At 47.7% G+C, this 24,690-nt stretch overlaps 1 protein-coding gene across 1 annotated transcript in view; it reads right to left on the bottom strand.

Annotated features, from left to right (window-relative positions):
- The window catches only part of RORA (RAR related orphan receptor A), a 240,889-nt gene that overhangs the window by 77,320 nt on the left and 138,879 nt on the right, over positions 1-24,690 (bottom strand). The window contains exon 2 of the mRNA XM_056866028.1: positions 3,709-3,738. Coding sequence (XP_056722006.1) covers positions 3,709-3,738 — 30 coding nt within the window. The remainder of the gene's footprint in view (positions 1-3,708; positions 3,739-24,690) is intronic.

The raw sequence follows: 24,690 nt of genomic DNA, 5'->3' as shown, positions 1-24,690 counted from the left end.
AGGTTTTTTGGGTGGAGCCTGAGGAGGGCGGGGCTTGGGGAGGGGAGGGACTTCAATGCCATAGAGTCCAATTGCCAAAAGTGGCCATTTTCTCCAGGGGAACTGATCTCTATTGGCTGGAGATCAGTTGTAATAGCAGGAGATCTCCAGTTAGTACCTGGAGGTTGGCAACCTTACTCATGTTTGAACCACACAATCCCAGTGAGTAAATCCCACTGAATGCAACAGGGCTTACTTCTGAGTAAACATGTATAGGCTAGCACACTATAAGCGCTACCTCTATTATCACCCTTTACGTTGTCTGCAAATTCTATTCTGTCTTTTAACTCTCACCCAGATTATCCACGTCTGGTCGGTTAAAACTTTATGATTAAAGTCTCAGCAAAGGGTTTTAAAACCACCAAACGACTAAAATCAGCAGCTACGTCTCCTAACTGCAGCTGAATCCCAGGCCCAGAATTTTTAATTGGGAGTTGCTAGAATATGCTGTTTGTGCCGAAGCGGCCCAAGATCCCTGCCGGAATTAACTTGCCCCAAAGCATCTGTGTGACTCCGATTCATTATCCCTGTCACTCACCTTCCAGCCACTCACAGTAACCACAGTCACAGCTGTACGGAACGACATTCTCACAGCGTAATCATCTGCAAAATTTCAAAAATCCGCATCGGCAAATTTTGCAAATGTCAGTGTGGTGCAGAGCAGCACGGGGCTATATGTGTGTGTGTATAGCATGGCTAGAAATGGGAGGAGTGTTTTATTAGACAAGCTGGGGGCCCATAAGGAATTGAGGGAGGGATAGATCACAGAGAAATCCCACCCCCGATCCTAATTTCCCCCTGTGGGATGCAGCATTATTCCCCTTCTCCTTTCTGTAAACCCCCCCCTCCAATTAATGGAATCTCAACTGCCCTCAACGTTTGGGTCTCAAGGAGAGCAATGAGCACACTCTTCTTCTTTTGCACACACCCTTATTTGTACATGCCAGCAGTCTCCCCTTAGCATCCAAAGAATGTATCGTCTGTGGGTTCACTGATCACCAAGCTGACTATTGGAAGACTGACTGAGAATATAATAGTACAAGGCTCTCAAAATACTTGCAAAAACATGTATTGACAAATACCAAAGTGAAAGTGTGAACGTGTGTCAAAGGAAACTTATCGATAAAGTTTCCTTTGACACACGTTCACACTTTCACTTTGGTATTTGTCAATACATGTTTTTGCAAGTATTTTGAGAGCCTTGTACTATTATTTTCTCAGCCTGACTACTTTAGTACCCGTGCAACTTTATCTCGACTATTAGAAGATGCCACAGTAGCATCATGCTACTGGTGTGCAGGTGTGTGAAGAAAGGACCCGACCAAGGGGGGGGGGGGAAGTCAGCCGATCCAAACTGTGCCTCCCCATCTCACACTAAATGCAATTCCCCAGGAAGGCCTTCAACCCCAACCCCATCAAAATAATGTTGTTGTTTTTTCAAGAGGGCTTATGCCTGGAGAATATCCCAAAGAGTCTGAAGGGCTGACTCCTTCCATATGTGCACCAACTACAGTCCAGTCTGAGTGGGTTTGCCCCAGATGGTGGAGGGGTGGTGGTGGTGGTGGACGGGACGCCACCGTCTGATTGATGACAGGCCAAGGCAGAAAAGAAAGGGCCACATTTGGCCATAATAGGTAGTACCAGTAGAGGAATTTTGGCTCCTCAAAACAGCTGGTGAGGAACGGGTGTGCTCCCCCTCCCACCAAGTAAAAAAAAATCAATTTTAATATAGCAGTTTGTTAAAAAAAAAAAAGTTTGAACAGGGTAGGGGGGGAAAAGGAGGAAGAGAGCCCTAGACGATTGTCTCGAGGATTGTTTTACCAGGGCAAAGTGTGCTTCAAGGACAAGCAGGGAACTTGCTGCTATTTGAGGCAACTTCATTATAAAATCATTTTTAATAAGCTCTCTTAACAAAGGGAGGGAGCAGCCGTGCAGAGAAGCCCCCAAGGGACCCAGAGGCCGCTCGGTTAAGTTATTAGGCAGTAACACACGAGGGACCAAACAGCTATTTTATTGGCCTCGGGGGACAGGATTCAGTTTCCGCCTGTTCTCTAGAGGCATTGGTGCTAACAGCACAGACTGTTAACTATCATTTTGGGAAAGTTCTGACTTTTCTGGAGGAAAGTGGGTTTTTAGCTGGTTGGGCGGTGTGTGTCTGTGTCTGAGCATTTTTTTTTAACTCCCCATACTTGACATTCACAAGGCAGAAGCAGTAGAACATCTCAGAATTATAAAGGGAACTGATAACCCAACTCAGACAACTTAGCCACCTTTTCCTCATTGCCCATCCCCCAAACTTTCCCACCTACACATGAGGGAAGCGGAGGGGACAGTGAGCGCGAACGGGTGCATTCTTGCCCCTGAATCGTGCCAACATCACCTTACCCCACAAGAAGAGCCACGGAAAGCGTGTGCAATGCACCTTGACACTCCCTGGCGGAGAAGGAGTTGAGATCGAGGCTCTTCTTCCGCCTAGTTCTCCTCACTGTCTCTTTGCCTGCCCTCCCCAGAAGCAAGCATGGCTGGGGGTGTTTGCTCTACTGGGAAGCAAACAGGATTGTGGGGTGTTTCACACACCAGGGAGGAATGTGTGCAAGAAACCTGTGGCTACCTCGTCACCAGAGAGTGTTAGTAAGTGCAGGCATGTTCTCCGAGTTGTGCACTGGCAAAAATTAAAATCAGCCAATGGAACCAGTTTTAACAGAGCAGCACTTCCTTGATTAGGATGTAATTGAAACGGTTGAATGAAAGTTGTGAACACGAGATCGTCCATCACACTGATGGAGAGAAACTGGAATCAGCTGCCATGTCTGGGGCTGAGTTGCTGCCAGCAGGTTTTCACATCTTGGCAGTTTTGTTGATAAGATTCTCTGAGACGGACCCACAGATTGAGTGAAAAGCCATTCCTTCAGTGGCCTTATAAGGCTTTCGACTGCTTGGCTCCGATGATAAAGAAATATCTGTTGGCAGAGCTGAGAAACCGGAGCAAATTCACCCCCGTTTTAAGTAAGCCTTGAAGGGTATAGATCCCTGAAGGAGAAAAACCTGGCTGGCCTTATTTCAAACTTGCATCCACAGCTTTGGAATCTGAACTCGTGAATTTACCATTGGGTTTTCAAACATCTCTGCAATCATGAGCATCAGAAGAATGTGGATTACAAGCGGTTGAACATCACCTTATTTCCAACCAATCTCTTCTTAACAACAGAAGCGCAAAACACTGGACAAACTACTGGGCTGGTAAAAGATGATGGAGATTTAACAGTAAAACTGGCAACTGAATGGGAAATGAGGCTGGCACAGAAAAACAGCTATTACCTCTCCCAGTTTTGGATGCATCCATCAACCACACATATGAAACCGGACACTTGAACTTCACATTTGCATACATGTCGTGGTCTGTTAGTCAAGATGGACTTCTGCTCCAGACTGGAACCGTTCAGCGTTCTGCAGAACCTGCGCTTTCTCCCCTGCCCCCCCCCCAGGCCAGCGCCTCGCATCTCTGGTCCCCCACAAAACAAACTGATTGTCAACAGGCAGCCATGTCAAACCTCCCATCTGTTCTGCAACTTATAGGTTTGGGGCATGCCACAAAGGCACACTCCTCACACAGTTGTGGTTTTCATGCACAAAAGACAACCAAGTCAGAAAAAGAAGGGTCTTACTTACAGGTGTGCGTCTTCTTCGTTACAGAAATACCTGGTGGGAAGAAGAAGAAAAAAACACATCATTATTATGAAATACACTGAAAGAACGTTGGAATATAATTTATTTTTATTCATTATTTAAAACACTTTTACACCCCCTTTCCACCCAATCAGGGTCCACAAGGCAGAATGCAGTCACTCCGAATAAGAGCCCAGGCACACCTTTAAGAGTCCTATTTAATAGCGCATAAAACCTGCAAAGGTTATACAGCCTACTTCAGAGTAGGCTTGAGTGCCAAAACCCCACAACGTATGCCTGTGAAAAAGATGGCAAGTAAGGTGGAGGAGGAGACCAGCAGGGTTGTACTTGGCCTTGAGAGGGTGCGGTTTGGGGAGGGAAGCAACCTCAATAGGGTATAATGCTATAGGATCCACCCTCCAAAGCAGCCATTTGCTTCAGGGGAACTGATCTCTGTCATCTGGAGAGCAGTTGTAGTTCTCAGTGATCTCCAGCTCCCTCCTGGAGGTTGGCAACCCTAGATCCCCTGGAGAAAATGGCTGGACTCTATGGCATTATTCCTTGCACAGGTCCCTCCCCTCCCCAAACCCCACCTTCTCCAGGATCCACTCCCAACCCAGAACTGGCAACCCTACTGTCAAGAGAGCTAAGCAGAAATCTGTCTCTGGTGTCTAAGTGGATATAATTCTGCAGCACGCAAGGTATACAGGGCCAAACGTTTTGGAATATGCATGCCAGCGTACAAAGGCTACAAAACAATAAGTTTGATGTTGTTACAGCAAACAATTAATACTCATGCTTGTCCTGGAAACAGTTTCCAAATGGGAATTCTGATTTAAATCACTCCACTCCACGAACGTGGCTGGACTTTGCCAGACTGTCGTCACCAGGAGTCATCCACAAAAGGCAAATCGCCTTTCTCTGAACCGCCCAGCCTCATCGCGCTTTGATTAACAAGCCCCGGAAAGTAGCAATGTAGCCTTGGGAATGCAGATCAACTTTGCAACATCAATGGGCTCCTTTTCAAAGTAAAGCAAAAGGAAATGTCATGAGAATTGCAAAAATATATTATAGCCATGGCCACGGTTATCACTGAACGAGCGTTTCAAAATGATGGTTATCACAGGGTTGATCGCTTGGGCCTTTGCATCTGACATTACCATTCAACGCAAAAAATCTGGGGCTGATTAGCTGTTTGGAACTCCTGATTGCCTGTTGCAGCCAACTCTTTGTGCAGCAAAATTGTTTTGAACACAAAGTATATCATACATATGGTGATATTTACAACGACAACAAAATCTAGGCATCAGAGAAACCACAGTTTCCTTTTAAAGATGTCATTTCCTGACTTTTAGTTACCAACTTCAAAACAGAGCTAATGGGCCTTTCAAGTCCCCCCCCTTAAAAAAAAAACCAAATAAACAATCAAACCACCACTTATTTTTGTGCAATGCAGGCAGTTTCTTGGAGCTGCTTTGCCAAATTAAAAAAAACAGCTTAATTTCCACCTCTCTTAATCTCCGCCAATGACTGGCAAGAATTCCACAACAGTCTTTAACCTGAACAAGGTGTTCTCGTGTACTTTCTCCATGGGATTGCCAACTCCAGGTTGAGATATTCCTGGCGATTTGGGGGTGGAGCCTGGAAGGGGAGGGTTTGGGGAGGGAAGGGAACTAAATACCCAGGAATTTCCCAACCTGGAATTGGCAGCCCTAAACCATTCTCTCCAGAGGAACTCATCTCTTTCATCTGGAGATAATCTGAAATACCAGGAGATCTCCAGGTCCCACCTAGAGGCTGGTAACTCTATACTCCACCTTTCCTGACTCACCCTTCCTCAGATCCTCACCTTGGAATCCTAGTGTGGTCACTGCGCCAGAATAAATGTGGCCTGTCTTGCATGAGGAACGGTATGCTCTCCCGTTTGGATCATATTTTATCTGGCCTTTCCTTATAGCAGCTCAAGATGGCCCTAACTAGTTCTACCCATCTCCATTTTATTTTCTGTAAGTCAGCTGAGAAAGCACAACAGGTTCAGGTTCACCCCGAAGGTTCATGGCTGAGTTAGGGCTGCCAACTCCGGGTTAGGAAATTCCTGGAAATTTAAGGGTGGAGTCTGGAGAGGTTGGGGTTTGGGGACTTTAGTGGGGTGTAATGACAATTAGTTCACCCTCCAAAGCAGCCATTTTCTCCGGGGAAATCTCTGTCATCTGGAGATCAGATATAGAATCATAGGATAGAACCACAGAGTTGGAAGGGACCACCAGGGTCATCTAGTCCAACCCCCTGCACAATGCAGGAAATTCACAACTGCCTCCCCCACACATATAATTCCGTGAGCTCTCTGGGCCCCATCTGGAGGCTCGTAACACTAGGCTGACACTTGAACCCAGGTCCCCCCCACCCCCCAGTCTTATAACTATATAACCACACAGGCTCAAATTCATGCTAGATCTCTCAATGCAATTTCCCGAATTATTCTTCACCCCTTTTTGTCCCCCTGGAAATCCTTGCAGAACCCCAACTCATAGCTGGACCAAGCAGATCTTTGGGCTGAACCCGCAGTTCTCATGTTCTCAAGTCAAGAAATCTAAATAAGTAAGTCAACTTTCACATTTAAGTTTTCTGGAGCGCAAAATTGTGCCAAGGATGAACACTCCTCTGAGCAGACAAACCTTCTGTGCAAACGTACCGGAGGTCACTGTCCTGGCTTCTGCCTGCCCTCTCGTATAACAGTCCGAAAGAAAGAAAAAACACATTGTGGCCCCCTGTTCCCACCGCGTCTCCTGCCGGGCTGGACCACTTCGAGCGCCGTCAGGAGCCGGCAATTAAGATGGCAGATCACACAGAAGACTCCGGCGCTTGCGGAGAGCCTCGCCGAGCAGAAGAATAGACCGGAGCGGGTGGAGGCTGGAACACATTCCCTTTGAACGTTTAACAATGGCCTCATATAAAATCTAGATCCATCAGTTGATCCGGATCCATCACTGGAAGACATCCCAGACTACCCTTTTTCTAGGGACTGTTTTTATGGCAGCAAGAGTAAAAAGGAAGGAAGGAAGGAAGGAAGGAAGGAAGGAAGGAAGGAAGGAAGGAAGGAAGGAAGGAAGGAAGGAAGGAAGGGAGGGAGGGGAGGGGAGGGAAGGGAAGGGAAGCGGAAAAACAATGACAGTGTCTCCCACTGCTCTGGGCGGAAAGTAGCCAGACACGCTTCCATCTCAAGTTTCCCAGCAAATAATATCCCTCCAACAGCCCCAGTGAGGGATAGGAGGCAAAAGGTAGATGCTCCGCCATCATGCCAAACCTGGCTCCGGTGAAGCCTGATTCCGAAGGGGATGATGCTGGTGAAGCAGAAGAGCTCCTTCTGGAGACTCTGCATCGTCTCCGCTTTGGGCTAACTTCACTGCAAAGCAATACAATGTACTTGTGTCCAGCACAAAACACACACAAGGGATCTTAGGAGTGCAAAATGAGCATGCAGAACTACTCTGCGCGGGTTTGCCACAGAGTTTAAACAAGATGCCAAGCCCATGCAAAGCCATGTGTGGAAGTTCTTCGGCCTCTCCGGCGTCACCTTTAAACCAGCCCTCAGGATCACCTCTCCAGGGACATTTTTTGTGTTCAATTTTAATTGCAATTTGCATTGGATTTTTTTCAGTCCTGTGAGACACTCTGGGAGCCCATTTTTGCCTGAATCGCAGGAGAAAAAATATATATGAAACAATTGCATTCAAGCTGACGTGAGATGCTGTCTGTGGGGTTTGACACGCGACAGCCCATCCCTGCCTGTGAACAATCAAGAGATAGGTGTGCATCTGCGAACCGGCCATTCACGGCTTGTGCAAACACATCAGCGGGAGCCACAGAAGGAAGTGTCCTCCCAGATGCCATCCTGCTTGCCATCGGTGTGATTCAGAAGAACAGGCCTGTGGTCAAACAGCCCCGGGATGAATCCAGCCAAATTAAGACACCACCTCCTCGCTGAGGTCAAAAAAGCCTCTTAATGATCATCAGTCCCATTACTGAAAACGCTCTAAGTAATTCTGGTACTTCTTTGGGGGACGACTCTTAATGGACACTAATGCTTATAGTTCACTCCAAAGAGGAATAAATGATGTCAGGGGGTTGAGAGGATGAAGGACGACACAGACTCAACACATGGAAGCATCGGAGAGTGCAGCGCTCTCAAAGAATCTGCGACTGTGTAAAAGCGTCCGCTTCGCTTTTTTACTGTATTTCATGTTCCTTGATACTTTCTCCACTGCTTCACAGGGACTAAGTGATAGTTCAGCGGGTTCTGAGGAATGTTCCTTATACATAGTCCTGTTCTCAAAGATTCCCTGTGAAATCATGCAAAACTCTTGGGGGAAACGCGGCCTAAGAAAGATCTATCGATATTTGAATGTCAATGAGAAGCTCACCTGGAGCATCCCTTGAACCCTAGAGTGGAGTGAATCAGTCCAAACTGGGCTGGAATTTCACATCCACGTTACTATTTATTATTGCGGGAGCAGAATCAACATGAAATGAGCATGCTTAATGCTGATCCAGAGGGTAACCGGGGGTGGGGGTGGTTTCCCTGCTCTTTCTCCTTATAATGATGAACAAGCCATGGAAAGAAGAGGAAGAGGAAGAGGAAGAGGAAGAGGAGGAGGAGGAGGAGGAGGAAGAAGAAGAAGAAGAAGAAGAAGAAGAAGAAGAAGAGTTGGCATAAAAAAAAACATAATACACAAAGGGTACAAAAGAAATGGAGATATTAAAAAGTGCCCTTTATGGCATAGTTAAAAGACAGTTACATCAAATAGCGCTGTTTGTTGATACTGCTATAGTTTGGCGGGCTTTTAAAACAAACTTTAAAAACTGTGCCACCGTCTCCAATATATGGGGCGAACGATTGTTCAATAAATAGGAAATGTTAAAAGAATCTGAGACTTAGAAGAAGAGTTGGTTTTTATATGCCGACTTTCTCTACCACTTAAGGCAGAATCAAACCGGCTTACAATTGCCTTCCTTTCCCCTCCCCACAACAGACACCCTGTGAGGTAGGTAGGGCTGAGAAACTGTGACTGGCCCGAGGTCACCCAGCTGGCTTCATGTGGAGGAGTGGGGAAACAAATCCAGTTCACCAGATTAGCCTCCGCAGCTCATGTGGAGGAGTGGGGGAATCAAACCCGGTTCTCCAGATCAGAGTCCATCGCTCCAAACCACCGCTCTTAACCACTACAACACGCTGGCTCTCTTTTCCAAAGGAGGCCATTTAGGCTGCTGGTAATTTCAGAAGGTGGCCGTGTTGGTCTGCAGTAGAAGAGCTAGATTCGAGTCCAGCAGCACCTTAGAGACCAACAAGATTTTTCGGGGCGTGAGCTTTCAAGAGTCAAAGCTCCCTTCTCAGAGAGGCTGGTGATGCAACACTAAAGCACATCTTTCCATCAATCAATCCCCACATCTGGGGCGGCATCCGAGCTCTTCCAAAAACCAGGTGCCTCCTTATGCCATTTCCTCTATAAACTCTTTGTCTTCCTGCAAGTTTTGTCAGATGCAGCCACGACAGTAAAATATTGCCGCGCGGAGTGGATGCCCTCTGCGCCAAGCGGTGACATTCCAAGAACAGAAGCTCCTTCGGTAGAAGGCACTCCCTAATGGGAGCCATTCATTCAGCGTGCGCCAGGTAGGGACGGAAGCGCCTGGCTGTAAAATGCACGCCTTTCCTGCAGGGAATCAATCCCCAGAGCTGGGGCTCTTCGTCTGATTCATTGTCCTGAGCACAGCTTTCCTCTGACTTTGGGGAACTTAAGACACACGGCAAGCTGGACTTCGTAAGTGCAGGGGAGCCTGCACGTGATCCACGGGATCACATGAAGCTGTCTCACACTGAATCGGACCCTCAAGGTCACTATTGTCTACTCAGCCTGTGAGCGGCTCTCCAGGGTCTCAGGCAGAGGTCTTTCCCATCACCTCCTACTTGACTCTTTTAACTGGAGGTGTTGGGGATCGAACCTGGGGCGTTCCGCATGCCAAAAAAATCCTCGACCACCGAGCCACAGCCCCCTTCTCTCCACTTCACCACGCTTCTGCGCCCATCCTTCTTTTCATTTGGAGGGACAAGACACACAACCCAGCAGCCCTGGGACACGGGAGAGCTTGCCCTGGGACTGCTCAGTCGTCTGGTGCATTTTAAGCCTGGCCTTCCTCCAAGGGGCTGATGGTATCATGCTTGTTTCTCTCCCCTTCTTTTCATTGTTTACTTTGACGTTTTCCCACTATGGCCGTGCAGTTTTTTCTCCCCCTTCCGAACGCTGCGCACAGGAATTCCAGAGGGAATCAAGAGAAACACCCCAATTAACAAACAGCAAGTAGATTACAGAGCAATTGCTTAGGAGGAGGTGATTTAAGCTGATTCAAGGTCACCCAGTGAACCGCATGGCTGAGCGGGGATTTGAATCCCAGTCTTCCTGGCTCTGTTTATTTCACAACCCATGTTTATTTGACCCTTCATCGGAGGTGTTCAGGGCACTCTTGTTTTACAGCAGCCCTGCGAGGTAGGTTAGGATGAGAAAATGTAACGGGCCCGAGGTCAGCACTGGGTCATTGAGCTAGGGCGGGGATTTGAACCCAGGCCTATTCAGTCCTTGTCTACCCTGTAATCATCACACCACACTGACTCTCATTTTAAATACTACTACTACTACTACTATTGGTGGTGGTAGTAGTAGTAGTAAAAAAACAACTGCTAGAGAGGCTGGACGAATAATCATAGAAACCTAGACAGAGTATGAATGCATTACAGAAAACACTGAACCTTCATGCTGATATATATACATAAATTCCTCCTAGTGACCTGTGGTAAATGATATACAAGCTGACACATTAAATTAGGAAACACCCGATTTAGCCGAGCCGTGTCATTTCCACTGACGAGACAAGGAAATTAGCAGTGTGCTCATTAAGCGGGAAGGTTAAGGGTTTTATACTTGACCGCAGAGAGCAATGTCTGGATTTCACCTTGAAGCATTCTCTTGGCAGAAGTACATGGGGACGCAACGCCCTTTGCAACAACAACGCATGGATACGTGGCTCAAAGTCAATTGAGAGCATCAGTGGCAAACTTAAACCAGTTCCGGCTTAAGCCTCGGTTAACTTCCATTTACAAGGAGTACGTAAACAGCGAAAGATGGGCGCCGAACCCTCCCAGACCTCTGGGCCCCGTCCCCACAGGCTGGAGAAGCGGCAATCCCATGGGGACTCCCTCTTTTGCTGTAGAAGTGTCCCTCCCGCAAAGAGAAACCCACTTAGGCTAGTTTATAAAGGGTAGCCCGGCCGCGTTGGTCTGCAGTAGAAGAGCTAGATTCGAGTCCAGCGGCACCTTAGAGACCAACAAGGTTCTCGGGGTGTGAACGTTTGAGAGCCAAAGCATCTGCCGCAGGGAGCTGTGACTCTTGAAAGCTCATACCCTGAAAATCTTGCTGGTCTCTATGGTGCGACAGGACTAAAATCTCGCCGTTCCGCTTTGGCCAGTCCCTTATTAAAGGCAGCCAAAGCTTTGCTCTGTTTCAACAAGCTTCGGATCGTCCCCGATTGATTGATTATTGAGATTCCTTTAAAAGTCATTTCTCTGCCTTGGTTTATTAGTTGCATTATCCACAGTTTAAACAGCTGTGGGTCTGAAACTTGCCTTGACATCCTACTGGCAAGAACAGGACCACAAATTGTTTGTATCTCACCCTCCCTCCGAGGAGTACAGGCCGATGCATACGAGATTCGCCACCATTTTCTCCTCGCAAGACCCCTCGCATCAGCAGGGTCTATTACCGCCTACTGAAACCAGGGCGGTGGGGGATGTAATCCGTACTAAGGACTTTGTTCCCTAGGGACACTGGAAAGGGTTTTTTTCCGGGGTCTGCTCAAAAAGTTATAAACTGCAAGCAAGGGACACACACCCGCCCTCCCATGCTCTTTGCAGTGGGAACATTTTTCAAAGCAACCTTATAATATAATTCCAGCTCCTAGGAGAAGCTCGCTGAAACCTCATTGAATTGCACCAGCGCCTCAGAGATCAGCCACAAATTAGTAATTAGTGATGATGAAGCACGCCAGAAACGGGGGGGGGGGGGTACACAAGTAATTTTTAAATTATACTCTACTCATAACTATGCCATTTAGGTTCACGATGACGTGCACTTAACATTGTATAATCGTTACATAATTATACACCGCCATTCAAACACTACACAGTCATGTAAAAGTCATTTAAACAAAAAAGTAGAGTTTTTCAACAAGACAACTGTTGTGAAAATTAAGGGGATGGAGGCATGGATCAGACTACCCATTTGCTCTTTCCTCATACTGGTAATCCCGCCGTTCCTGCAAAGAGCTCAGAGGGGCGATCCTGTTCACAACACCCCTGCAAGGCAGGCTAGGCTGAGGAGCAACAATCGAGCCCTGAGTTGTGATTTTAAAATGTTGGTGTTTGTGTGTTTTGCCTGTGTTGTGAACTGCCTTGAGATCTGTGAGGAAGAGTGGTGGGTCATAAGTGCTCCCCGTAAATAAGCAGATAAAAATAATGAGTGGCTTTGGAGGCAATACACGGGGAGCTGTCCAGCAGCCCATTCATTTCAATGGGGGTGTGCAACAGCCCATTCATTTCCATGGAGCAAGTACTGGAAAGCTTCTGGGTAGGCTGTATCCATCAGCTCTGCTGTCCGATCAGTGATCTTTCAAGCCCACTGATAATTCTTAAGCTGCATTGTATACTCCAAATACTTTGTCTGCTCTGTGCTTAGAAACCTTGTTTCTCGTTCCACCGAGTGGGGTGCTTCGATACAGCTCTTTCCTCTAAGCCTTTCCCCTGACAACTTCCTGACTTTATAGATTATCTTCCTCTTGAAAAATGGCAGAAAGCAATAAAGCTTTAACGTCTCCCTTCTTTGCTTTCTAAGGGAAGGGAAGGACAGCTTTATTGTCTCGGTCATCTGCGAATGGATTGCAGGGATGGGGAAGGAAGGGAGGAAAAGAGGGGATTTGGATGAGGAGCGCAGAAACAGATTTTGCGTTTCGCGCAAGCAGCAATTCTTCTGCTTAGACTCCCGCGGAGCAGAATTCCCTGGGCAGCTCCATTTAAAACCACTGAATTTATTTGAGGAAAAGAGGAAAAAACAGGGCCCTTGAGGAATCTCAAACCCCAGCCAAATGCAAAGGAATCGCTTGCCACTGAAGTTTTGACCACATTTAATTGACAAGAGCTTGACACAGTTTGTAATAGGGGCTTAGTTTGCACGTCACTTTTAGAGCCAAGGTAGTGTCACATTATTTGCTTTCTATATATAGGAATGTCAAAAATTAGGAAATTCAAGGGCAGGTTTTAGTGCCAAAAAAAGGCTTTGCTGCCATAAACACTGAAAACGTTTCATTCAAATATTAATTCACTCACTTTTCCTTTAGACGACCGTATCTTGAGCGGGCGGGAGGCGGTGGTTAGGAGAGACGCAGATCAGTCTCTCTCAGATGCAAAATACAGGATAAGATCACCTTTGCCATGTGGCCCAGTGGTTAGCATTGGACATTAACTCTGCCTAATTCCAGCACCAGCACCTGCCAACACTTTCGCCAAGGAGAGCTGGCCGTCAACTTGGAGTTCTCAAAATTGGGAAGAGACCCAGGCAGGGCCTGCTCACCACTCTTGCGGGTCTTAATGGCACATGGAGTCTCAAGCCATTGAAAAACTTGGGGGGGAAGCATCAGCTAGTGGCAGTCCAAAGGGGGGATGCTCCCAAAAAATTCTTGAGCGGCTCAAAGGCTGGACTTGCAACTCCTGAGGGCCAGATGTGGGCCATAAGGAGCTGAACTCTGTCCCATATGCTTAGAGAAACAAGCAGAGGCTATTCCAGAACTAGATTCAAGTCCAGCAGCACCTTAGAGACCAACGAGATTTTTAGGGTATGAGCTTTCAAGAGTCAAAGCTCCCTTCATCAGATACAAGTTGGAATAGAGATGCTTGTATCTGATGAATGAAGCGTCGACTCTCAAAAGCGCATATCCCGAAAATCTTGTTGGTCTTTCATGTGCTGCCGGACTCGAATCTAGCTCCTCTACTGCAGACTATCATGGCTACCCCTGGAAATTATTAGGCTATTCTAGTGTACCAATGTATTGTTTGATATGACAGGGATACACAATAAATGCAAATTGTGCGTCAGAAGTTATGAAATGGGCTATAAGAGCAATTTTTTTAATAAAAGATTTGAGGAGTTGAATTAATGGAGGTGGACACCGAAGATGCTCCTCACCTGGAGACCTTGGGGGGGGGGGGCACTGAATGATCCATGTCTCCCAGACTGGAGAAAGGATAATTCAAAATGTTATAAATAAGCTGGTTCGAATAAATAAACTGGTTTGAAACCACGGCATATTGGGAATGAACCCAGGTCGGGCCCAGTGGCTTGCCCTGACCTGGATGGCCCAGGCTGGCCTGATCTTGTCAGATCCTGGAAGCTAAGCAGGGTCTGCCCTGGTTTGTGCTTGGATGGGAGACCACCAAGGAAGTCCAGGGTCCCTACGCAGAGGCAGGAAATGGCAAACCACCTTTGTTCATCTCTTGCCTTGAAAAACCCTACGGAATTGCTGCATGTCAGCTGTGACTTGATGGCACTTTTCACCAGCACCCCGGCTAGAAGCGTGTGCCGGGAACCCCGCCAAGCCTCCCACGGTTGTGCCAGCTTAAGCCGTTCGGTTTGCAACAAAATCTTTGTCCACAGATCTCTTCTTAACCTACATTTCCAGCGCTCGTCGGGGTGAGCAGAGAAAGCAAGAGGGACAGAACCGACTTGTTAACACACCGGAAAGCCCGCCTGCTTTGCAATGTATTGGAAACAAGGGCTATTCATTCTGGGAAATCACAGAGGAATTGAATCAATATTTACTGGGCCGAAGGACCACGAGACTGTAAACGCTGGCCAAATATTTTTCAAGACTCAGTGAAAGAGACTCTCTAATTAACGGAGTCCGGGCTGCAGGGTTTTCAGTTGCACACTTAAGACCCTCTCAACAAGCAGGAGAAAACGCCGGAGCTCAAAGGCCCCCAGTCCGCTCGGGCCCCCTACCCTTCTGCGCTCCTTCTCGGCTGAATGCTCGCAAGCGGCAGGAAGGGTGAAGGCGGATGGGAGCCCAGCCAAGTGGCAGCCACGGAGGGGCTGCGTCAGATGGGGAGGGGGAAGCAGAGGACCCCCTCCTGACTGGCAGGTAGGTTTGGGGGCATTCTCCTGCAAGGTTGGGAGCAGCTACAAAGCGACGAACCCTCTGTTTTTCAAATGCCACTCCTTTTCCGGACTGCGACTGCACACCCTTGAGGTCTGCAAATATATTTTTTTTGTAAAGGGCAATAATGAATGAGCAGGGATATGCGCACAGCCCATTAAGTGCAAACAGCTGTCAAAAGCTTCTCCAGTTAAGGAGCTGCTGCTTGGAGAGGTCTGGCGGGGGGGGGGGGGGGAAGAGGGGAAAAGGGAGAAAGCTGCAGGTCCTTGCTGCTGTTGCAAAGAACTAGAAAGGAGCGGGCTTTTCAGTTTTTTAATGTGACTGTCGCGTTTGAACCTAGAGAAAAGGTCTGTGGTGGCTTACACACAGGTAAGAGGAAGAGGTGGTAATAGTAGACTGTACCATTTCCAGCTGGAAGAGAGGAAGAAATGTCTCCCTATATACATGCTTAAAATCTGCAAGTAAAAAAAAACTGGAAGAGAAAAAGGTTCTAACGAAGTCCATTCCTTGTGGTGAGAACTTTTTTTTTTTAAGGTGAGGAAATATTAAAAGATACGATCCCCCCCCCTCCGGCCACCTGCAATCCAGAGTGGTACAATCCATGCCACCATGTCTAGATTTGAGTCCAGCAGCACCTTACAGTCTAACATAATTTGGGGGGGGGGGCATAAGGTCCTGAGAACCAAACCTCCCTTTGTCCGATCTACTACCTCTACCTGGAATATCTTGGCAAGTGGCAAGGTAGTCCTGGAGTTTTCACTCTTAAAAGCTCATCGCCCCAAAACCTTGTTGGCCTCTAAGGTGCTTCTGGACTTGAATATAGCCATTCAACGGCAGACCAACACGGCTGCCCTCTGACCCTGGCCGTGACCCAGTTCTCAATCACGTGAATGGTCTGGGGTCTCCGTCATTTTGGCTCTCTGGCACCAAGATTGCTGACAGTTTCCATTTAAATACTGCAAAACAAGAAAACAGGCAATTACTACCATCCAGAGGCAATTCCCAAATGGCAGCACCTGGACGCCATTCCTCAGGGTCTCCTTCTTGGTTCTAAATAAATAAATGCATCATTCTTTCTTCTTTAAAAAAAAAAAAGTTTGTCTCTTTACTTTTGCTATTTTGCCGCAGGTGTTTCCACTCTGTAGAAGCCGGGAAAAATTCCAAAAATGATCATTCATGTTCAACGGAAGCACGAACATGGCCATGCGGCAAGGGAACCAGGCACTCAATCTACGCATGGCTGTGAAATCGGCAAATACAGCTGCTTTCAATTCCAGAACTGCTTGCCAAGATATTCCAGGGACAGAACACCAGGGCTTCTCTGCTCTCTCTGAAAGGTTCAAAAGTCTACTAAAAATGCAACCAAAATGCATTATACTCCCTTTAGAAACTCACACTTGGGAACCCTACTGGGAGGGGGGGGGAATCATGATGTTCAGAAAATCTTAAAACCACTGTGCAATCCGCAATGAGAGATTCAGAGGTCTGTGTCTTGACTCAGCAGGTACACGTCTGTGAAGTTTTAACCAAAGAACACACTGCATAGTACCAAACTCATGTTTGCATTCCACTGCCCCAAACACATTCAGACTTGGCTGCAAGCAACTCTTATGTCTCATCCCCCTTCCTCGGGAGGAGGTAAGTGCTCCTTCCCTGGAGGTTTTTAAGCAGAGGCTAGATGGCCATCTGTCAGCAATGCTGATTCTATGACCTTAAGCAGATGATGAGAGGGAGGGCACCTTGGCCATCTTCTGGGCATGTAGTGGGGGTCACTGGGTGGGTGTTGGGAGGTAGTTGTGAATTTCCTGCATTGTGCAAAGGGTTGGACTAGATGACCCTGGTGGTCCCTTCCAACTTTATGATTCTATCTCTAGAAGTCCTTCATTTATCCCACTTGGCCCTTCTCACTTTCTAAAAACACTTGGGGGCCACCATATGGGGGGATCCTTGTACCAAAGCATTTGTAAGTTGATTTCCAGTAGCTCTAAAGTTGCCTTGCCCCCACTCCATTGTATGAACTCCTTTACTAGGGTGGCGAGTACAACACACACAAAACCCTTCAGCCTACGCACAGCAAAGGGCTGTGCAAATCCCCCCCTAGTCAAGTGCGGAGAGAGCATTCAAAGAGGCGTCCAGCGTGCTCCACCACAATTGCACGGTGCCATTTGGACAGCACCCAAGACTGGCGTAACCAGCTCCGCAGAGGCAAGAAACCCAATGACCTTTCAGTAAAACATTCAAATGCTAATTAACCTAAGGGGAAGCCCGATGAGATTGAACGTTACTCCGGCACTCTCCAACCATCTCAAAGACACACTTGAAGGGGAAACACAAACACAAGTCCTTTTTTGTCCAGTGGGGAAAGGGTCGAGGAAAGGAACACATCCTCAGCCAAAAACAGTAAAACAAGGATGGGCTTGATTAGCACTCCCTAGCTGCAAGAAGGCTCAAACACCACTTAAAAGAGAGAGAAAAGGTACTCCGAGGAAGAGCCGGTTCTAAGAGTGAACATATGAAAATATATCAATACAAGACGCTAAGACACGGTCAGGCCACTGGTCTACCTAGCTTGAGTTGGTGTGCTTGGAATGACCGGCATCGGTTTGTCAGGTAGGATTGCCAACCTCCAGGTGGGGCCTGGGGAGATCTCCTGGAATTACCACTGATCTCCAGAGATCAGATCTCCAGGAGAAAATGGCTGCTTTGGAAGGGGGGACGACTCTATGGCATCATACCCCACTGAAGTCCCTCCCTTCCCCAAACCCCGCCCTCCCCAGTCCCCACCCCCAAATATCCAGGAATTTCCTAAACCAGAGTTGGTATTCTTATTACCAGGGTCTCTCCCAACACTGCTAACTCTTGAGCTCCTTTTAACTGATGACGGCGGGGATTGAATTTGGGACTACCAGCCTGCAAAAGCAGCTGCTCTACCACTGAGCCATGGCAGATGTTACCTAGTCTTGTCCTTATTTGCATTATATTGCTTTCATCAAGATGTGTGGTGGGATAAGCACCCCAGGGCTCATTCTGGCATAACTAAAGTGGATCAAGATGCCGTGTGTGTGTGTGTGTGTGTGTGTGTGTGTGTGTGTGCAACATGGATTCATTTTCCATGACACCACAACACAGGCAGATCTAATTAGCTCCATGATTCTCCATCTAAGTAACGATGTGATCCCTGATTGGCTGGGAGTCACATAATAAAGCAAGCCTGCTCAAATAGAGACAAGGTTGTCCAAAACTGCTCAGATCATGGAAATGGCTTTAAACACGGGTTCTTTTCACTCTCCTATCTGTCTGAAAAATGAGTGAGGGTTAAAATTTGGGGCAGCTCTAATTCCACAATGATATATATTTGTGCCATTAGAAAAACGGACTCTTCCACTCCTCCCTCCATCACCTGGCAAGCCAGTGGTTAACAGCCCACTGAAGGGGGAAGAAATCCCACCTGCTCTACAAAAATGTCAGTTCTACTGCATTGCAAAATTTGGAACCCTGAGGTCATGGCATGAAGAATAAAAAAGCAGAGGGAAGAAATTAAAAAGGTAAGAATGCAATCAAAAAGGGACATTCCAGAGAACCTATAATGCTCCCTAGAAAGGATACTAATTATATTTCTGCATCCTCTTATAATTAACCCCAATCTCAAAGAGACTTAAAAAAAAAAACCTTTCATATACAATTTTTTAAACTCATGAATCTTTTACTCTTTTCATTTTACAGATCTTCCATTTTCAGATAATTCCTACTAGCTTATAAAACAAGTAAAAATGTTTAAATCCTATAGTTTAGGGTAGGGCAACTGATACTTATTCAAGCAAGGAATAAAAAGTTTTGTCCATTTTCCCTAAAGATCAGGTAATTGCAAAATAGGATTAAATCTTCAGTGCAGGAATGAAGCTACACAATGCAGGGCAGTGTTTTTCAAAGTAACAGACACCGCTCAAATTACTCCTGCCTCCAATTTGAGCTTTGTAGAATATTATACCAAGCAGCACACCGGGTTCCTAAAATATCTACCTTCCATAAATGAGCATTAGTCAGACTTAACTGACTTTCCTGACGAATGAGACATGAACTGCCGGATATTTCAAAAAAAAAAGTATTTCAAATTAAATTTGTCTGCCAAATAAAAAAAGATTGTGATCTAGTGTGAGTAATCTTATCTCCTGATGACAGCTGCATTTGAATGAATGAAACTCCAGCTAGATGTCTTGAAGAGAAACGTACACCCTACAGAAATGCAAGGGTTCCTTTACGCAGCGATAGCCGCTTTGATACCAAACCAAAATGAGAAGATGGATAAGGAACGGATCCTGGAAGAAAGACAGATAGCAGATCAGGCAGGAGGAGTCATTATGTTCCCAAAATAGATGACGATCTTCACACTCCCAAATCTTTGTGCCTGCATTCATACAAAGCTATGAACACTTTCCGTACATTCAGATGGCTCCCAGACCCTGAACCAAAAATGGTGCAAAACGGAAGAATCCCAAGTTGCATTTGCACAAGTTGCATTTGCACAAGAAAAACAAAGATTAGATTTTCAGGTCCAAACGGCAGGAAAGACACATTCAAAACCAACCTCTTTCAAGGCAACAGCGCCAGCCTGTTTGGCTCAGTGGCCACAAGTTCACACACACACACCCTGCCGAGGACTCTGCAAGCCATCCCCTCAATGGGAGACTACTCTTTCCCCTCTTTTGCTGACAGGGGGTCTTCTGTGCCCAGAAAGCTGTGCCCAAGGGTTGCTCATGCACTTCAGAAGCCTCTTTGCTTCAAGTGGCCTCAAAGCGTTCCCACCAACTTCAGCAGTGCTGCTACTGATTAAGTGGTCCAGGGTTTGCAAACTTTGTCTCTATAGTGGCGCTCATCCCAGACTCATTAATGAGGCGGTGGCAGCGCTAATAGGCCGACGACGTCTCTCCCTGCTAACGACAGCTCAGCGGCCTGAGGAAGCCAGGCTTACCACGCGGTCCATTTCAATCATATTGACCAGGCAGTTGCTATCTCGGGTTCCGACTTCCTCTTATTCCGTTCTGGAAAAGGCATTACACCCTGGCATTACACCCTACTGAGGTCCTGCCCCACCCTTCCCAGGCTCTACCCCAAAAATCTCCAGGAATTTCCCAACTTGGAGTTGGTGGGAGAGTAGCCTGGGGGCTTACAGATGACTGACCATTGGGGTTAAATCCAGTGAGATTCACCTAATTCCTGCATCTCCCTCTTGCTTAGAAAGGCACCTTTTCCTAACCACATGGTCTTCACACAGCTGGAGAAGAGCTTCCAGGCTCCCCACAAGGGTTTCATGCGCCCGGCACATGTGTATGGCAAATCTGCCAATCTTGCGACAGCCGCCGACCCACCCGAAGCACGTTTCCAGCAACAGCTCTCCAAATTGTTTTTGTGCATTCCCCGCTCTAATCCGATTTGCTTTCTAATCCTCTGGTAATTGTTCCGTTTGCAGCTGAATATGCAACCGGGGCCCACGGACCTGGTTGTTGAGAGCTATGGGTGGAGGGAGGGAGCCAGCAGTTTGAAGCCTCCGGGTGTGTGCTCATTAGCCCCCTGCTTTCTAGAAGCAAGCTAGGGGAAAGAGCTTAAAAAAGAGAGCCAGCAAGAGGGAAAGAGAGTCACCTAAATCTTTCAGGAGCAAAAAAGATTTCAGCCACTGGAGCTGCAAAACCAACAGAAACGTATGCAAATTTGTGCTGAGTGAACAATTCTGGGAAGGCAATTTATCTCCAGGATTTCACCCCTCTCCCATCTAGGAACAGATCACGATTTTGCTTTGTTTTCCCCCAAAAGGGAGGCATACGCTTGCACAGAAACAAATGCGTGCAAACTGCAGAGCTCAAACCCTTGTACTTTTGAAGGAGTGAGGGCATGTCCTGGACGCAGGCCTCTTCTGACCCCACTTTGTCACTGAAGGCCTAAAAAAGAGGACAGGAAGGAGGATTGCCAACCTCCAGGTGGGGCCTGGAGATGTTCTGGAATGTTGTCCGGAGTTAAGCTGCCATTCCAGGAGATATCCAGGCCCCACCTGGAGGTTGGCAACACTAGGCTGAGGTCTCTCCCTCCCCCAACCTCCACCCCCCCCCCAGGCTCCATGCCCAAATCTCCAGGAATTTCCCAGTTCCAACTTGGCAACCTTAACAGGCAGCCCTGCAGCTGATTGGTGCCTGAGAACCAGGAAGCCCTCATTTGAATCTTATCTGTCTCTGCCACCAGCTAAGTAGCCTTAGGCAAGCTCTTCTCTTTCAGTCTCTCCAGATCTGCAATATGGTGGTGATAGTACTCATCCGTTGCAAGAACGACAAGAGAATGTAGAGCGAAGCCCTTTTTAACACTGAATGTGCTTCACAAATCCTAACTATTATTATTGGGCCTCAGTTCTTGGGCACTCCAAGCCACCAGCGAATGGCCAGAGGGAACATCCGTGACGTATCCACAGATGGGCAAAACCCTCCTCCCCCATGAACACCTTCCGTTCATAGAATCATAGGGTTGGAAGGGACCACCAGGGTCATCTAGTCCAACTCCCTGCACAATGCAGGACATTCATAACTACCTCCCCCACCCACACACACCCCGTGACCCCCTACTCATGCCCAAGATGCCCAAGATGCCCTCCCTCTCATGAACTGTCTAAGGTTCCTATGTAGGGTCCCTGTCTTGGCCACTGAATGAGACTTCCAGAGCTTGCCCATGTCCACATCAGCTATTTAGGTACTTGGATCCAGAACATCTGTAACAATTAAGGTAGCCAACCTCCAGGTGGGGCCTGGAGTTCTCCTAGAATTACAACTGATCTCCAGACGACAGAGATCAGTCCCCCTGGAGAAAACGGCTGCTTTGGAGGGTGGACTCCATGGTGTCATACCCCGCTGAGGTCCCTCCCCTCCACAAACCTCACCTTCCCGAGGCTCTACCTCCAAATCTCCAGGAATTTTCCAACCCAGAGTTGGCAAGCCTAGCCACAATGGGTGCCTGCAGAACACAACACGGGGCCCCAGCCTTGGCCTAGCAGTGCTAAACACCTGGTCTGCAGAGAAGACTTAAAAACCACCACATCACACGGCCCCGTCGACTCCAGAAAGAAGAAGAAATCGCTGCCGAGGCTCTTAAAGCAGAAGGCAGCTCCACGGCGGGGTGTAGAAGCAAAACATTAACGTGAACTGCAACTTTCCATTTGAGAGGTGGAGGGGGAAGAGAAAGAATGGCCACCCTACTCATTCAAGGGGTACAATTGATTGGGATAGACACCATTCAGGACCCCACCACGTGAACTGGAGGCCGAGGATGCAGTCAAAGCCCCGAATACAATGCAATGAAAGAAGTATCTTTGACATTGCAAAATGGCACTTCGGTGTGTGTGTGTTTTTAACTGAATAGGGCTAAATAAAAGTCCCTGCTTTGTTCGACTGTATGCCAAATATAAAGCGTTTTTTTTTTTTTTTACATTTGTAAGGAGAGCAAGAGATTTTGCAGGCACAAGCCTTCAAGAATAAACACAGGCAGCTTTTTCTGGCTCCCAGCGCTACGTACCCTGGCTATCAAAGACTCAGTCACCTTAACCACCTTTCCATAGATTTCCTTATTTCTTCTAAGAGATTCCCTTCCACATTCTCCCCTCTTTGAAAGTTTATTGGCATTGTGAACAGAAGAATATCAGAAGAGCCCTGATAAAATTAGGGTTGCCTACTCTGGGTTGGGAAATTCCTGAGCATTTGGAGGTGGAGCCTGGAGAGGGGAGGGGAGGGACCTCAGCAGAGTATAATGCCACCCATTTTCTTTCATCCGGATATCTCTCTCATTTGGAGATCAGTTGTAATTCCAGGAGATCTCAAGGCCTCACCAGGAGGTTGGCAACCTCCACTAGTCAGCTGTGCAGCAGCAGGCGAGGGAAGTCTGGAGGTGCAAATTCTCTTCTCTCTGCACCACTTTGATGGGGCAAGCCGCCGCTGCTGCTCTGCCTTCCGCCAGGTAGCCATTGAAGGCACAGAAGACCCCCCCTCCCCGCCCCGGTCTGGGTTAGGTACAGGCCAAGCCTAATTGGAGAAGAGAGATGGAGCACACCACGACCCAAACGTCTTCAAAACCCAGGCCCGGCTTTTTTCTCGGCTGTAGCCTGGTCAAATCTCCCGCAGCGCAAAGACAGGAAAAGAAAAAGGGGCAGCTTTTCTCATATTCTCTGTGATAACAGCAAAAGCTCAAACTGCTTGCCCCGTTTTTTAAGAGACAAGGGAATTTCATTGTGATTAGCCAAGGTTTCAGGAACACACCGCAAATTCCCAAACGCCATGTAATTGTCCTCTTGGAAGAACATAAAAGTGTTCTACGGCTGTTCAAAGCAGCCAGGGAAGTGTCAGCCTCTCCTGGCCTCCCCTTGAAAGCAACCTGGTCCCTGTTCCTCCGCACGTTACATTTTAATGATCTTGGGAGGGACGGTGGCTCAGCGGAGGAGCCAGCAGAAGGGCTCAGCTGCCCCTGCAGTTAAAATAATCAGAGAAAACATCTCCGGGAGACACCTCAGCCAGAGACCAAGGAGACAGTCCGAATAGCAAATTCATCATGGGGGTGGAGAGTGCCATCAAGTCATAGCCGACTTAGGGTGACCCCATAGGGTTTTCAAGGCAAGAAACATTCAGAGGTGGTTTGCAATTGCCTGCCTCTACATAGCGACCCTGGACTTCCTTGGTGGTCTCCCATCCAAGGACTAACCAGGGCCAACCCTGCTTCGCTTCTGAGATCTGTTGAGATGGAGTCAACCTGGGCCATCCAGGGCAGGTCAGGAGACAAACAGAAGTGGTTCGCCATTGCCTGCCTCTGCATAGCAACCTTGATCCTCCTTTGTGGTCTCCCATCCAAGGACTAACCAGGGCCCACCCTGCTTAGCTTCTGAGATCTGATGAGATCAGGGCTACCCTGCACAGCCAGGTTAAGGCTACAGATTGATATGGAATATTATTTACAAATGTAGATGGGCTCGATGTTGGTAAAATGACATGGACCCCCTTCATCATGAGAACTGTGGCTTAATTAAGATGTGCACAACCGTCACCTCTGGAACAGGGCTCTCTGCTTGCCGGAGGTTGCAGAGATTAACGCATGAAACTGCCTTACACTGAAGCGGGCCCTTGGTCCATCAAAGTCAGTATTGTCTACTCAGACTGTCAGCAGCTCTCCAGGGTCTCAGGCAGAGAAAAGTCTTTCACATCACCTACTTGCCTAGTCCCTTGAACTGGAGATGCCCCTGGGGATTGAACCTGGGACCTTCTGCATGCCAAGCAGATGCTCTACCATTGAGCCACAGCCCCTCCCCATAATGGAGAGATAATGAGGATGGGAGCCCAACTGATGCAAACACAGCGCTACAGGATTTCCAGCCAAACCAGAATCCCGGACCCCAGGGAGCCATACTCTTGCATCCAAAGGAGCCACCCCCCTAGTCTGGGTTTAGTGCCCACACCCTCAAAACTGAACACGCACACGTGAAGCTGCCTTATACTGAATCAGTCCATCAAGGTCAGTATTGTCTACTCAGACTGGCAGTGGCTTTCCAGAATCTCATGTAGAGATCTTTTATATCACCTTCTGCTTTTAACTGGAGGTGCTAGGGATTGAACCTGGGACTTTCTGCACACCAAGCAGAGGCTCTACCGCTGAGCCACGGCTCCACCAGATCACAGGGTCTTTCCAGGGTCTCCCCATACATGTGGGCTTCTCTCTGTG

This window comes from Euleptes europaea, chromosome 20, assembly GCF_029931775.1.
Source record: "Euleptes europaea isolate rEulEur1 chromosome 20, rEulEur1.hap1, whole genome shotgun sequence".
NCBI classification, from domain to species: domain Eukaryota; kingdom Metazoa; phylum Chordata; class Lepidosauria; order Squamata; family Sphaerodactylidae; genus Euleptes; species Euleptes europaea.
The sequence above is the reverse complement of the archived record's forward strand: the minus strand, read 5'-3'. Positions and strand labels throughout refer to the sequence as shown.